This window comes from Parasteatoda tepidariorum, chromosome 9 (assembly GCF_043381705.1).
Source record: "Parasteatoda tepidariorum isolate YZ-2023 chromosome 9, CAS_Ptep_4.0, whole genome shotgun sequence".
Classification (NCBI taxonomy): Eukaryota; Metazoa; Arthropoda; class Arachnida; order Araneae; family Theridiidae; genus Parasteatoda; species Parasteatoda tepidariorum.
In genome coordinates this window covers 17888531-17904258 of record NC_092212.1, presented here as the reverse complement: position 1 = coordinate 17904258, position 15728 = coordinate 17888531, and the positions used below count along the sequence as shown (strand labels likewise).

The window sequence follows — 15728 nt, the reverse complement described above, 5'->3', positions numbered from 1 at the left end:
TATATATATATATATATATAGGAGCCAACTGTAGCCCATTTCGATCGCCAATATATGATTTATTCTATTTTAATGTTTTAGAATTTTCCGAACGAATTAAACAATAACTGCTACTCATATACTTCGGTGTCCTTTCTCTCTGCGATTTCAAATAATAATATTTGTGGCTTTGACGGGTTAAGTGCAGACATTTTGTCTAATCAATTGCAATTCAATTTGGTTTTGGTGGAAAACGTCTTCATTTCCATGATATTATGATATGGGAGGGAATTTTGACAGATTAGCGACTTTTTAAGTGCAATGCCCATACGTGACGCTATTATTTTATGAAATAATAGAATTTTTACTGTCAGACATGGTATCAACATGTCATTTTGTTTTCATCTCTAGAAGAATTTAAAGGTTGAAGTTATGTAAGTGTACATTCACTGATTACGCTCACCAAAGTATATAATTTTCCTGCACAGCAGAATATTATTTTCCTAGTTTGAATTTAAACAATTTATTTCTCATCACAAATATCAAGAAAAAGAATGAAAAAAAGTCAAATGCAGGTTATGAACCTCTGGCAACCACTATATCAAGCTTTCTAACTCACCCGGGACTTGGGTGTACACGTTTTTCTATGTTAGTTAGAGAATCGAGCTTTGGCACCAGCAGAGGTCCAGCTTATAGCCGCCTACAAACATCCCTCTCTTTCTCAACCCTCTACAAACACAGGACTTTTGCCGCTGTCTGTCTGATTCAAATTAACATTTATTATGTCTCCAGTTCTTGTCAACTCAAAAGTTGTCATCCTTGAGCTCCAGCATTTACGATTCAAACTTAATTTTGTATTTTTTCTTTCTTTACACACCGTTAAGGGGAGCACCGATGTCAACGTCTCAGCATCCTTTGTGCCAGCGTTCTCAGCCAAATTTTGAAAATCGTTGCTCTGCACTTGCTGACTGTAAGCCCACTCTAATAAATTGGAGCTGAATATAAACTTGAGAAGAACTTCTGATTTTTAACTAGTCAAGCCACTCACGAGTCTCCTTCAGAGAGTTTACATAAAAGATAAATGGCCCACCCATCTATAAATGGCCCACCCATCTATAAATGGCCCACCCATCTATAAGTCTATAAAATCCTCCAATACTACCAAAACAATCAAATCCTCTATAAACTCATGATTTGTTGCTGTTGTTGTTCATTTACGTCGCACTAGAGCTGCACAATGGGCTATTGGCGACGGTTTGGGAAACATCTCTGAGGATGATCCGAAGACATGCCATCGCAATTTTGATCCTCTGCAGAAGGGATGGCACCCCCGCTTCGGTAGCCCGACGACCTGCACGCGAAGTCGAGCACTTTATGGTAGAGCAGTTTAACGAGGACCCATACCGCACACCCTCGGTCCTTACGCAGGCTGATCCAAGTGGTCACCCACCCGCACACTGACCGTAGCCAGTGATGCTTGACTTCGGTGATCTGCTGGGAACCGTGTCTTAACGATCAGTCCACTGCGGGACCTTAAACTCATGAAGTTTATAGTTCAATGTCAAGCCTATTTTCATTTCGAATGCTGTTGCCGCACCCCGATTGCTGTAAATATATTTTAATAATTATATATTTTGTCTCGACATCAAAGAACTCACTAATTATGTTCCCCTTTCCTCTCAGCAGCGATCGAAGATACAGCAACAACGTTCATTGTGAAAAAAGCTACTTTTTTGAAGCATGTGTACTTTTACTTGAAAAATTGCAGCTGTTGACTTTGGCATTTATTTTTGGTTTTAAATAGAAACAGTTGCATTTTTTGTAAAGTTTCTTTATTTTAGCAGAAATAGGTAATCGGAAAATTCTTGTTTTCTGAAATATATTTTGGTATNAAACTCTCGCGGTTGCTTCACCTTGAAAGGAGTGGGCTAATGGGAGTGTCTTCTCCACTTACTCCTAGCTCCATGGTGAGCGTTATTAGACATTACGCACCGAACATTTCCAACTTTTGAGTTTATTTCGTTCTTTATTATTGAGTAAAAGAGCACTACTGTAAGTTTCTTTACGAAGTGGAACGGTTCGAAACCATTTATGTGTAGCAGTAGAAATAATTTGAAAATACTCTGTTTTGTTATCATTTGTGGCAGTAGCCGGTAGCGACCTTTGATCGGAAGAGAAACGTGGTCTTGCATTGTTTTATTTGATAATTTCCTGGTTTTATTTGTGTATTCTGGTAATAATGTCATCAATTTAGTATTAAAGTGATATTTTTTGTAAAAGTTTTTTTATTCCTAAGTTAAGCCAATGTTCTTTTGTTTCTATTTTTCTGTTAATGCATCGGTGTGATAGTTATTGATCGCAAAATTAGCTTTGTTTTCTTAATTTCTATTTCCTTTAAGAAATATTTATAATATGTAAATGTAAAAAGTATTAAAATGTTTTCAAGAATTCATTTTTCTTTAAAGTTGCAAATTCTAAATATTTATTGATCATTATTAATTTAAAAATATACATTTTTAAAAAAAAAAATCAATAAGCTTTATTAACTCGTAAATTTCTCCGATATAGGGACTTTTATTTCTTCTTTGATTAGAAATTCTGTTGTGATGATTAGAATAGATTATGATGAATTAGATGATTCCATGATTAGAATATTCTTGCATTAAGATTGTAACTGTCTTGGTACATTTTACTAACTTAACCTCTTAAATGATATTAAACTAAATTATGCTTGTTACTTGTTTGTTTTTATCCGTTATTTTATTTGTTTAGTGTGAATTATTTTAATATTGATTCATACAGCACTTAAAAATGAAATATTTTTTTAAATTTTAATAGCCTTGACAGAGGTTTGATTCAAGTCATCTTTCATTATGCCTCCTGCAACTAGTTCTGTTCCCCAAGCTGATGTTAAAGAAGAAATAAGTACTTGGTCAAAGAGAATTGGAATAAATGCTGTTTTATTGGGACCTCCAGGTGCAGGCAAAGGAACACAGGTAAACATAATTTTATACTAATTATTTTTTTTTCATTGTATAGGTATAAATGATATGAATGTGAGCCAGGGTGCTGGTATCTCCCAAAGATTTCCATAATTTAGTTAATTTTGCCTAGCTATTCGGCATAAATACGAAATTTCATTTTCTCTCATTTTTATTCTAGAAAGCACTACTAAATCAGTCGATCTTGCACCTTTATTTTACCTTTTTAAATAGCAATGATATAAATATGCAAAAAAAATAATTTAAGGAAATAGACATTTCTTTTATAAAATAATAAATATAATAAAAACATTTCTCTTAATTTGGTTTTGGTTAAACATAATAAAATTTCATTGAATAAAATATTTAATTCAAATTTATATTACTCTATAAAATGTGCAAATTATTTGCACTTTCATTATGTAAGCTTCTTTTTGGTTAGAATTTATAACCTCACCAATATTTACACAAACATGTATAGGGCAGTGTTTTCACTACAGCGCGAGAAAGCGAGAATCTCGCATATTTTTTTCTGTTCTCGCATTAAAAAATTATTACCGCGAGAAATTCGCGCATTCTATAAATTAATTTCAAAATTCGCGAATTTCTCGCATTTTGGAAAAGGCTTCGAATTACGCCATTTAGAATAAAATCCGTTTTACTTTTCTTCCTTGATCTTTCATTATTTTCAACATCTGCCTCGTTATCTAGCTTCCCTATTTACCAGTATTGTTCAGAACCTTTTCCAACAACAGAACACAACCCCTTTCAGAACACATTTCTCTGCAACCACGTGCTTACCGTAAGGTTTCTTCATGTAAGACGTTCAAATTTTTAATGCACTAATGTAAGATGGAAAAATACCTTGTAAAGGCAAAATCTTTTATGATGATGCAGCAAAAATATTCAATGCTTTAAAAAATAGAAGACGTTAAAAATTTGTTATAATTAAAAAAATTATTTTTTTTTCCAAGAGTTTTTGTGTTTTTTTAATTTTTAGAAATCTCACTTAACTTTTTGAAATCTCACCCTGTTTCTGAGAAAGGGTGAGAAATTCTCACCCATTTTTTTTCTATGATGAAAACACTGGTATAGGGATATATATGAGTTTTTTTTTAGTTTTAAATAAATTCAAATAATTCTAAATATTTAATTTTCTGCAAATTTGTTTATTAAGTTTACTGATTAAAATATTTAGTGCTTGGAGCACTAATGTTTATACAAAAATTATCATATTTGCAGATAAAATGACTAAATATGTGTGTGGCCCTTGTCTAATCGACCTGCTATGTAAATGGCCCTTCTCTCAAAAAGGTTGTGCACTTCTACTCTTATGAGTCAATTTCATCAGAAATTGAGAGACCAGACATTATTTAGCTCCTCTTTAAAAACCCCTCACACATTTCGATTATAAAAAAGAAAAATTCGAAAAGTGTAATAGTGAGTAGGTAATTACAGTTTGGTCAGTAATATTATTAATAGAATGAAAAGAGTAAGAAATGAGAAAGAAATTATCAATTGTAATTACGTATTAGTAAATAGTTTTTGGCTTCTCATTGCTTGGTTGTTGTCAAAACTTGGCCATTATTTTGATGAAGATATAATTGTGAAAATCTTGCCAGTCATGCTTTTTAAAGAATGATTCAACAATCAATCAAAGTTCTAGAATCATTCTATAAAAAGTTAATTTTTTTTTTATTATAACTTTATTTTTTAATGTTGCCAAATAGGCAATTTTTAAAAACGTTGATTAACTTTTGAACTAAATTTATTTGTCTCTTCTAAGGCGTGGATAATTCTTCACTGTATGATGAAATTTATATTTAAAAACTATAGTTTAGCTACAAGTGTATAGCACTTAAACTGTAGCTTTTTTCAAAAAAATTTCCTTGATGAAAGGCCTTTGAAAAACCATGGTAAAATGAAAAAGTTATAAAATTAGAATATTTGTAAGTAGAGTGACCCGGGGTAATTCACGATCACTCTGTTTCTTGGGTAAATAATGATCGCCTAAGTTTTATTAAAATTTTTTTTTTTTTTAAATTTAAGACATGGACAAGAATGCTCATACACTTTACTAAAGTATAACTACATTTACTTAATAATAGTTTTTTGTTTAATCTAACCAAATAAGTATCTTTTAAACTGCTTTCTGTATTTCCCATTTCAAAGATGGGTTTCAAAATTTGCACATTAATAATAAATATTTTGAGTTACTTTCTTTTTCTTTGATATAAAAATAGTGTAAGCTTTTGTTTAATTGTTTCACATCTACTGTAAACATTATTATTGATTATAGGAAACTATATCAAATGTTGTCATTTCTTCTTATAAATGGTATAAAAAATAGCTATTAAACAGCTAATTGTCTTCTCTTAGATAACAGTTCGTATTTTTTAAGTGGAACAACTATAAAATATATTTTAACTGTAATCACAAAATTTGTTTTTAACTCTATACAAGACAAATGTGTTCTGGTTTGTCTTACCTTGCTTCTGTAATAAATTTATGTGTGTACATTGTTTGAATAATTTTTAAGTTTATAAATTAACTTAATATAAATATGGTGAGAAATTATAAGCCTAAAAAGGATACTAAGCTTTTAGAAAGCAAAATCAGTAAATTTCTTTTAATGATGGAAAATTTCAGTGTGAGAGCTGCTGTCAGAGCTGTTGACATACCTAATTTAATTTTACACTTTCACTTAATGAAGTTAAAAAGTCCAACAAAAGTTACCCATGTGGGCACTCTTTTTTTATATTCCTGCAGAACATGAGAATGAGTTGGCTGCTTAACTAAAATGTATGGCACAATGCAAAGGTTTTTGGAAAATTTAAAGTGTTAATCTTTATTCTTGCTTTTAAATAAATTGTTTTATTAGCTGCCTAAACATATCTTTTTGGTTTATTTGCATGATCTTGATGTCTTATTTGTTAATTACATTTGTATAATTATTTTTAAACAGCCTCTTTACTATAAAAACTGGTGATCAGTAATTACCCCACAAGTGATCAGGAATTAATTACCCCAGAAATGATCAAGAGAAGGGGTAATTCCTGATCACTAAAAATTTAAAATCTTTTAAATTCTTATTAGATTTTCAAACAAAAGAAGGTAGCTTTGAGGGTTTATGTGACTCATCTCATAAACCCTCAAACTTCCAGTTAATATTAAAATTCTATCTTGAATAGTTTTTTCACAAAATAGATGTTTGCATTTTTTGGTCAGGAATTACCCCAGGTCACCCTATTCTTATGTTTTATCTAATATTCATGAATACCAACTTTTACGGTTAAATGAATTTTATACATGATTATGGTTATTTATTATGATTTATTCATTTTTTATTTCAGGCTCCAAGGTTAAAAAAAGAATTCTGTGTCTGCCACTTAGCAACAGGTATATTGTATTAAGTAACTCTTTTTTATTATTTTAACACATTAATTATTATAATTTTTTTTTCTTCAAAGTTTTCAATTTGTCTTGCTGAATGTTTTGCACTTCACTTGTTTTAAATATGATACACATAGTGGTAAGTTGCATATGAACTATTTCTTTTGTTCNTAAAGGTGTCTCCATACACTCGACTCATTCTTCGATGAATTTCCGCTGCACTGTTCCCTTCTGCCTGCAAGAAACGGATAACAGCTCGCAATTCACAGTTGGCGGGAGAATCAATAGCAACAGCCATGTTTATGTGACTGCAACTCAACTGGAAATGACCTGTTGGAATCGACATTACAGAGCGTTTGAGCGGGGAAGATGTGCAGTCGCCTACTGCGCACACCAATCACCTGCTGCATTCCTGGCCATCATACTGTTCGATCGGAGGTTGAAAAAAAAACAACCCTCGTATATATATATATATATTATTATTTTATTTTTTATTTTTTTTCTGGTAAGATATATATGAGACTGGGGTTAAATAAATTTTGGCATTGTAAAAATTGAATTAGTGCCCAAGATTCCTACAATGTTTAGCAATTGATGATATCCTACTTTAATGATAACAGACATATCTATACTTGGACAACATGAATTAGAGAAACCATCAATTGCTACGCATGGTTGGAATCTTGGCCATAAATTCAATTTCGACAGTGCCGAAATTATTTCCACTCCAGTCACATCTTGATTCCCTGGAATCTTGTTTTATTCATATGACTGCTGATTCTCTTGTTAATGATATTAGTTCCTCAACACCTCTGCATAGTAAGTGGAGATGCATTTTACCCTCATTTGCCTCTCTCTACCACTGTGACTTTTCTTGGTGGTTTTATTTCTCATGTTTATTTTTCCATTTTTGTTGACAACTTCACGTTTTTTTAAAATTTCAAATCATTTTTATTTCTTTTCATTCACATCTGGCAAGTCTTAAAAATCGACAACTACTTTTGAAGTACTTGAAATAAGTTGACTGTGATTCGCTATTTATATATTTTCAAAGCAAATGAAGTTTTTAATGAAGTAATATCTTACCTTCTTCAGTTTCTTAAGATTATTTATTTAATATTTTAGTGTTAGTGTTTTTGTTCATTTTAGTAAAGATGGATTTTAAGGTCATTCCTTAAATTGTAAAATAGATTAAAAGTAGACTTGAGTATTAAAACTAGAATTTTTAATGAAGCAAATGATCAGTCCAACCCCATGATATGTGGTAATATTCTGCGATAAGCATATAAATAAGTGAAAACATTCTGCAGATTATGCATGCATTTTAATTCCAAGTCAACTTAAACAAATATGCTAAAAAGTTAATTAAAAAATGAGATGTGAAATAGCATATGTCAATGTTTATGTTTGCATATAATTAAATGTTACTGTTGTACACAATTACCATAGTTAGATAATATAGACACACGTCGTGTGCAGAGACATTGGTGGCAAATTTGCAAAAAAAGTATTCACATGGGCAAACAAAAAAGTTTGCAAGGGGAAGAAAATTAAAAGCAGACGAAGTAATCATGATTTATGCAAGGTAGAAGAAAATCAATGTTCTGTTAGTTGTATGCATGCTGCTCTCAAAGAGAAGAGATATAACTGCCGCTTTAGCGCGAAGATTAGTGGGCGACTTCCTTTTTACAATGCAACTCAACACAATTATCGCTTCACTACGAAATTAATCGATTGCAGTGACAGTAGGCAATCTTTTAATATAATTTCATTTGAAGTGAAATTACTAATATTACTTAATATGATAATTACTGTATATGAATGCAGTTCTTAAATTTCATACTTATGTATAGCTATTAATATTAATCTTTCACTAATGTTCTTTTAATGTTAATGTGCATGCACATATGCATATTTTTTTTTTGTCAAGAATAAATAAAAATATTAATTAGTTAACTGATTTTGTATATTAAATAAAATAATTCTATTATCAAAAAATATTATGAGCTTGCTAATGCTTTACTTATGTCTTATTATTACAATAGCTAATTTAATAGAAGATAGTTAAGACTATTATAGTCAAAAAATGTTATTCAACATAAAACAGGCATTGGCATATGAGATTGCAAAACAGAAGAAAAAGAGAAAATGTCCTTGAAATAAAAAAAGAAAAGTAATTAATTACATTTTTGAAATGTCTAAATGAATGACAGTGATAAAGTATCTGCAAGAAGAAGTATTATTTTAGAAGATGAAAGAGATTAGGTATTAAACTAAAAATTAATAAGTATTTGTAAGATTGCAAATTTTCTTTAGTTATATATTTTTTCAAGGAATTGTAGATTGATTAATGTGTTGTAATGTATTTATATATATATATTTGAGCACGATATCTATGCTTCTTAAAGAAATCACCCATAAAAAAATACAATTGAAGTCAAATAGACTAATTTTAAAGTGAATCAAATAAAACTACCCTGAAGGTACTATATTTGCTCCCCAACTTTATTTTTTGTCATATGAAGGTACAATTAGTAATTATATTAGCCAGTATTATTCACTAATTTGATTTTGGTGAAATTTGTTAGTATTTTGACAAGAGTTTTTTAAATTTTTTTTATAAGAATTTTCTTTTTATTTTAAGTAACTTTTTTGTATTATTTTTTTTAAATATTTATTTTTGCAGTTTATTTTATTTAGTAGTTATGTTATTTAAAAAACAAGCTAATGTTTTTCAGATATAAAATTTATTTGTAACTTTAATGCAAATTGCATCTCAATTTCTCTTAGTATACAATTATATTTAAACAAAAATAAACTTAAGAAAAAAATAATATATAGGATGAGGCAAATGAGGGAATTTGTTTTATAAGCATTTTTTGCCATTTTTAAAGATTTTTTTAGATTTTTTAAGGATTAGAGACTTTATTTCTAAACATAATTTCATGTAGAATATAATTTTTGATCCAAAATAGAATTGCTCCTAAAGTATATAACTGTTATTCAAAATAGTAGAAAATAAAATTATTATAAAACTAAAAGAAAAATGGTTGCAGTGAACTGCTTCAAATATTGTCCCCTAGAATTTAATTCTCATCACTGTAAAGTTTATATTTTAAAAATGTTGTGACAAATTTTTGTTCTCTTTTTTCTTAATTTGAGTAAGTGTTTGACTTTTAAATTTATAATTTTAAGGGGATATGCTTCGTGCTGAAGTAGCTTCTGGGTCTGATTTGGGTAAAACTTTGAAAAAAGTGATGGATGATGGTAAATTAGTGAGTGATGCTCTAGTGGTTGATTTAATTGATAGAAATCTGGACAAAGAGGAGTGTAAAAATGGATTTTTGTTGGATGGATTTCCTCGTACAGTTGTCCAAGCTGAGAAAGTGAGTATAATAGTTATGCTCTTTAAACTGTTTGTATTTTAAATCTTTCACTTTCACGCTTTTTAATTTTATTTTGAGGATTACTTATACAGTCAGACCTCGATATAAGGTCATCCGCATATAAGATCACTTTTTATAAGTCCTGGCTCACTGAATAGGAATTCTTTGTTACAGATTATCGGATATATGGTCAAGTTTTAAAAATCATTATCGCTTAGAAGGTAATTTTTATCTGAGGAGAGGGAAGCTCTTTTCTAACAAACGCCTATTTAACTTCCTTACAAGGCGATTACCCCTCCCGAGTTCTAAGAAAATGTTGCAGCCAACGAACAAGCTACAATTTCTGAAATTGTTTCACAAGTTGTGGACAGTGAGGACAGAGATCCTGAGACTATAGCTGTAACCCAAGTGGAAACCTTTAATGCAATAAATGTCATACATTTTGAGAAGTTACAAAATCTAGAAAACATGGTTCGAAAAATAAAACCAAAAACGAGACAGACAACTTTCTTTAATTCTTTAATAATTCTGTTAAAATTTATTGACTTAAATATTTAATTTATGGCCTATTGTTTTCGTTTGTATTACCATTTTTAAAAAGTCATAATGTGTACTATTTACATGCTTAGTTACGAACTGCTAATGAATCCGTTAAAAGGCCACCCCACTTATAAGGTCACTTGTGCAATGTCCCTTAGGGTGACCTTATATCGAGGTCTGACTGTATATTGATGGTGTATTTATATATAATGATCTAAATTTTTTAGCTGGTAATGTGATTTTTACTTAAAGTTGTAATTGTTTCCTTTGAAGTTAATCAGTACATTTTTTAACACTTTTTTTTAGAGCAAAGGAATTTGCTTTTAAACTGCAATTTAACAATTACAAATTTTTTTTTTGGTGTTTAATAATATTTTCTTGCTTAATAAATCTAACACACAACTGCCTTTTATTGCTTGCACTTTTCACATATCTTTGACTTTTAATGTAGCTGAATGAATTCTGTGATTAATAATTATTAGAGTTCAATTCTCAATCTTATGTTTGGATTTTCACAGAAAATTGAGTTATTATTTTCATATATTTTAGAAAAACGAACATAATAGACATATATTTTTATTTAATGGCATTATTTTTAGGTAAAACTATTTATAAAAATTCTGTCATATAATTTATTATTTAAGATAGAACTTAAACAGGAAAAGTTTCATTTAAAATGAAACTGGATTCACTTTGAAACCTAAAAGATCAACTAAAGCTTTAAAAATACTCAAGTTTTTAATTTTGATGAAAAAAAAAATAATATTTTTACATTGTTATGCATTTGCCAAAAAGCAGCTATCATAAAATCCGTTCATATTTGCCACATGTCAAAATCATTTATTTTTTAAGATCTGTTTATTAAAAAAAAAGAATTCTGATTTTATAAAAAAGTAGTTAAAAGCTTTATAAACACGCGTACATTTTCGAAGTTGAATGAATTAAGTTATAAACTTCTGCCTCATTTTTTTCTGTTTATTGTAATGCCTGACAATTTAATAAACAAAACATGTTTGATTTATGCAAATTTAAAAAAAAAATTTGCAAAAATTGAAATTTCATTTAACTGCTGAATTAATACCATTCATTTTTGTGTTGAATATACCAGCAATCCAACTATAGGAAACCAAGCAAATTTAAGGCGGAGGGTGTGTTTCCTTCTTTTTCTGTGACGCCATCTATGGTGAAGAATACAACTTTAGCCGCACACATGCGTCACAGCTTGTTTTAAACGGAACATCCTTTTATACTCCATTCTACAGATCATCTACAGATAATTTTGACCTAAATTAAAGAAGGATTAATGTCCAATTCTGTAACCCCAACGTTATTGATTTGTTATTTGAACTTGGAGGACTTTGTGAATCCAGCAGATTTAACATGCACCAATCACCATTTAATGCACGGGGATTCTTTGGCTGGCAGGACTTGGAGCTCATGATCTCATGAACACCAGACCAACGTCCTACCAACCAGGCTGTCCCGGCCAAAAATACTTATTGATCAAAGTAGTAGTATTTTGTAGTAATTATAGATCAAAGGACCTATTTTTACTTACTAGAAGTAAAATAATTTTTAAATATTTTTTTGAATGGAGGCTTAATCAAATTACAGAAACATAGCTGCCAACTCTACTGGATTTTTCACTAGTCTACTGAATTTTGCCTGTTTCTTCTGGTCTACTGGTTCAATAAAAATTCTTCTTGTTTTTGTACGTTATAGAAAATTCCCTAAAATTGAGTAAGTTTTCTACGAAATCCCTATTGAAATAGAATTTTTGCACAGATCATTGCATGCTTGAATATTAAAATAAGTATTACTACCTAATACATAATGAAGCGAGCCTTATTAATATAAATCAGTTAAAAACTTTTTTTATTCTAAAATTGTTATTTTATTTTATTCAGAATTCTTTTTTTTTAAGTTAATTGAAAAATATTTTTACTATCTCTGATGAATTAAATGCCTATTGCTGTTCAAAATTATGAGTAAACATAATGCATAACAATGGAAGTTCATTTGATGTTAATCATAACTGGAGAATATAGCAATTTTTCTATTTTGATGATTCTAAAAATACCTAAAATTGCCTATGTGTAAAATATTTTGTACATTATGCAACAATTATCATGAAGAGTATTTTATTTTGTAAAATCTGCTGGATATTTTCCTATCCTTGTTGGCAGCTATGCAGAAGTGAAAATGAAAACATATCATGTAAATTATAAACTAAAATAATAATAAATGAATAAAATGAAAAGCTTTTTTTTAAACCAGTTTTTCAAGCTTGCATGTTTTACTATCAATATCATTTAATTTCTGAATTTTTTACTTTTTGCTTCATTATTGATTAATTATTAATTTTGCTTGATTTTTAGCTTGATGTTCTTCTTGAGAAGAGAAAGTCTAAGTTAGATTCTGTCATTGAATTTGGAATTGATGATTCTTTGCTTGTTCGAAGAATAACTGGAAGACTTATACATCATCCGAGTGGGAGATCTTACCATGAAGAATTTCATCCTCCAAAAAAAGAAATGACAGATGATGTAAAGTTTTTTTTTTGTTTCTTTTCTCTTACTCATTTTCTGAATTTTCCTTCTGAAAATCTTTATAAGTAATCACACTGTTAAATTTTTTCCCCCCCAATCATATACTTTTAAAAAAATTTTATAACTGATCAAATAAAACTTTAAATCTATAGACTGATAAAATTAGTCATATTTTGCTAATTTGAATTTTTGAATGTGATCTGTTAGTAGACCATTCACTAAACTATTTTTGTAAAGTTGTAAGTTTTGTCAATTAAACTGGGGTTCCTGTGGTCAGTTTTGCTATTTCAGAGTTTCCCTAGGAATAAAAAAATACAATGTGCTTCTCAATGGAAAAAAGGGAACTTTGAGTTTTGAATGGGCACTCTCTTAATACTGTAAAAATGTATCTAAATGTGTAATATCATGTAATAACTGAATTCGATGCTCAGCAGTTTTTAAGTTACTATCTTATTATTTTATGTGTATATTTCAAAATGTAATTTTTACTCATCATCTAAATAAGAGAGAAATTAGTAGTTAAGTCATAAATAATTAAAGGCATTCTAAGAGACAATATCTGTGCATACATTTTTTTTCAAATAAGAAGTAAACTAACATTTTTTTTTTTGATAAACAGCTAAGATTTTTTCTCTATAATTTATACTGAAAATTATTAGAAAGTGAACATCTAAAAGGTGCATTTTTTTTAAAAAAAAAAAAGTATTTATTTAGAAAATAATTTTAAAATTTAAAATCATGTAATAAATTTATTAATATACCACTTAAAAAATGAGAAACCTATATAAATTTACCAGTCAAGAATAATTCTAACAAAGTAAATGTTTCTAATAGTAATCAAAATTAAACCAATAAACACAGATAGTTTTTGTGTATAATTATTATTTTAACACTTAAATAATTTTTCTTGAAAATCGAATATGAAAAAAAGCAGCGTTTTTAAGGGATGTTGACTTATTTTTATAAAAAGGGCAACGAATGTGCATTTATAGGGTTCAAAGGTAGACCAGGCCACCTTTCTAAAAACACTTAGGTAGGGCAATGCTATTAAAAATTTTTTATTGTGTTAATTTATAGTTTTGTTTTATGTGGTAAATCTTATTTTATTTTCACATTTTATTAACACATTCTTAAATTTTGTTTTTCCAAAGTAATTTTAGCAGTGCTCAGTTTTCTGACCTCATGCTCTATTAATAATATAATAGGGTTGCCACTCCACAGGGAAAACCTAGAAAATACAAGGAATTTAAAAATCAGCTAAAATAACAGGGAAAATGCAGAGAATTTTGATTTTTTCTTTACAAACTGGGAAAATACAGGGGAATTTTCTTTTTTTATTTTGGTCTTTTAAAAAACGGTGACCACTCAAAGTGTAATCTATGGGATATTTAACCATGATATTTCAGCTATACCGAACTTTCATTTACCACAGTATTATTTAAGTATGTTCAGCAGTTTTTCCAGCAATTGAACTAATAAATATAGTTAGCCCAATATAGCTCACACAGAGCACAGTAATTGTTGTTTCCTCTTAATATATTGCGTATAACATGTACAGGGAAAACACAGGGAATTTTTTTTTCAGATTTGAGTGGTAACCCTGCATAATATACCAGTCTCCCCATTTCTTAGTTTTAAAAGTTAATGTGAATTATTTTTTTATGCCATTTAACTGATACTTTATTAAATCTCATAAGACAGCAGTTAAAATGAAATATTGTTAATAAATTAGCTGTATGCAAAATAGTTTTCTCAACTGTTTTTCAGTAGCATTCTTTTAATTCCTTTATTTTATGCATTTTTCTTCCTTGTTCACCTAAGTTTGAAAATAAAATAAATTTTATTTTTCAGATAACAGGAGAACCTCTAGTTCGGAGGTCTGATGACACAGCTGAGGCTTTACAAAAGAGACTAAATGCATACCACTTGCTAACAAAACCCCTGGTTGATTATTATCAAAAGCGAAATATTCATACTCGGATAGATGCTGCCTTAGATGCTAATAAAGTTTTTGAAAGTATCCGTAGGACATTTCTTAATGCCAAATCCAAGGATAAAGTTATGTTTGTAGGGTAATATCTTTTTTAAGCAAAGATATTCAACAATTTAAAATGATTATTGTGTTGCATACTAGTTGGCATATAATTAGATGATTTATAACTTCAAGATAATTCAAGTACAAATGTGTAATGCTCTATCAAAATATCGTACAACTCGAATAACTTTATATAATTGAAAAAGAGAAAGCTGTAACTGATTTAAACTTTTTTACCTAATGAGATTACATTTTAGAAAGTTGCGGGGGCCAAATTATAATTTGATCTTTTCTAAACTGTTCCAGTATTTGCGTTTTAAACTGGTTCCTTAATTCTTGAAATGTTCATACGTACCCCATGTTCTTCCCATGATGTGTTGCTGGACTATTTTTAAAACCTGTTGTTGCATCATAATTTTTCTAATCAATTGTAGTTAGTTGCATGCAATTGTTTTTACTGATTTGTATTTATTAATAAATGAATTATGTGCTATTTTTTTTTAACCCATTTTGATCAGTATTTGTATAATTTGACTTATTTTCCTGATATGACTTTGAAAGATATTCTTATCGACCTTCAATGTTGTTATCTGATCTATCTTTTAATATTAATTGCAGTTTGAGGTGTATAGTCTATGCAAAACATATCATGAAATAAAGTTGACATGTTTTCATTTCCTTGTTTTTGATAAATTTATTTTCACTGTCTTTCTTTTTTGTCTTTTTAAAGTTTGAAATATTCTTTAAAACTGCCTTAAAAGTCATTTTTAAATTTTTTTTTCAAAAGTTATACTTTGTTAAATTTGTATGAGAATTTTTATTGATTGTCACATTCAATAGAAAAACATCAGATGTCTCAATTGAA

The 15728-nt window shown here is 29.1% G+C and overlaps 1 protein-coding gene across 3 annotated transcripts; it reads left to right on the top strand.

Annotated features, from left to right (window-relative positions):
* Positions 1 to 1951: 1951 nt before the first annotated feature.
* Positions 1952 to 15537, top strand: LOC107453132 (adenylate kinase). 3 transcript variants are annotated; one of them, XM_016069829.3, is made up of 6 exons: positions 1952 to 2212; positions 2818 to 2975; positions 6314 to 6359; positions 9549 to 9739; positions 12658 to 12825; positions 14680 to 15537. In XM_016069829.3, the coding sequence occupies exons 2-6, from the start codon at positions 2853 to 2855 to the stop codon at positions 14902 to 14904; spliced, it is 753 nt and encodes a 250-aa protein (XP_015925315.1). In that variant the 5' UTR covers positions 1952 to 2212; positions 2818 to 2852; the 3' UTR covers positions 14905 to 15537. The 3 variants fall into 3 exon arrangements, with proteins under 3 accessions (XP_015925315.1, XP_042909082.1, XP_015925316.1); XM_043053148.2 differs by having other exon boundaries at positions 2010 to 2031; XM_016069830.3 differs by having other exon boundaries at positions 2045 to 2212; positions 2815 to 2975.
* The last annotated feature ends 191 nt before the right edge of the window (positions 15538 to 15728 follow it).

Bases quoted from the DNA above. Each gene is read 5' to 3' on its own strand.
- LOC107453132 (XM_016069829.3), top strand. From the start codon at position 2,853: ATGCCTCCTGCAACTAGTTCTGTTCCCCAAGCTGATGTTAAAGAAGAA. The intron at 6,360-9,548 runs GTATATTGTATT...TATAATTTTAAG, and splicing joins TGTCTGCCACTTAGCAACAG to GGGATATGCTTCGTGCTGAA. The intron at 9,740-12,657 runs GTGAGTATAATA...CTTGATTTTTAG, and splicing joins CAGTTGTCCAAGCTGAGAAA to CTTGATGTTCTTCTTGAGAA.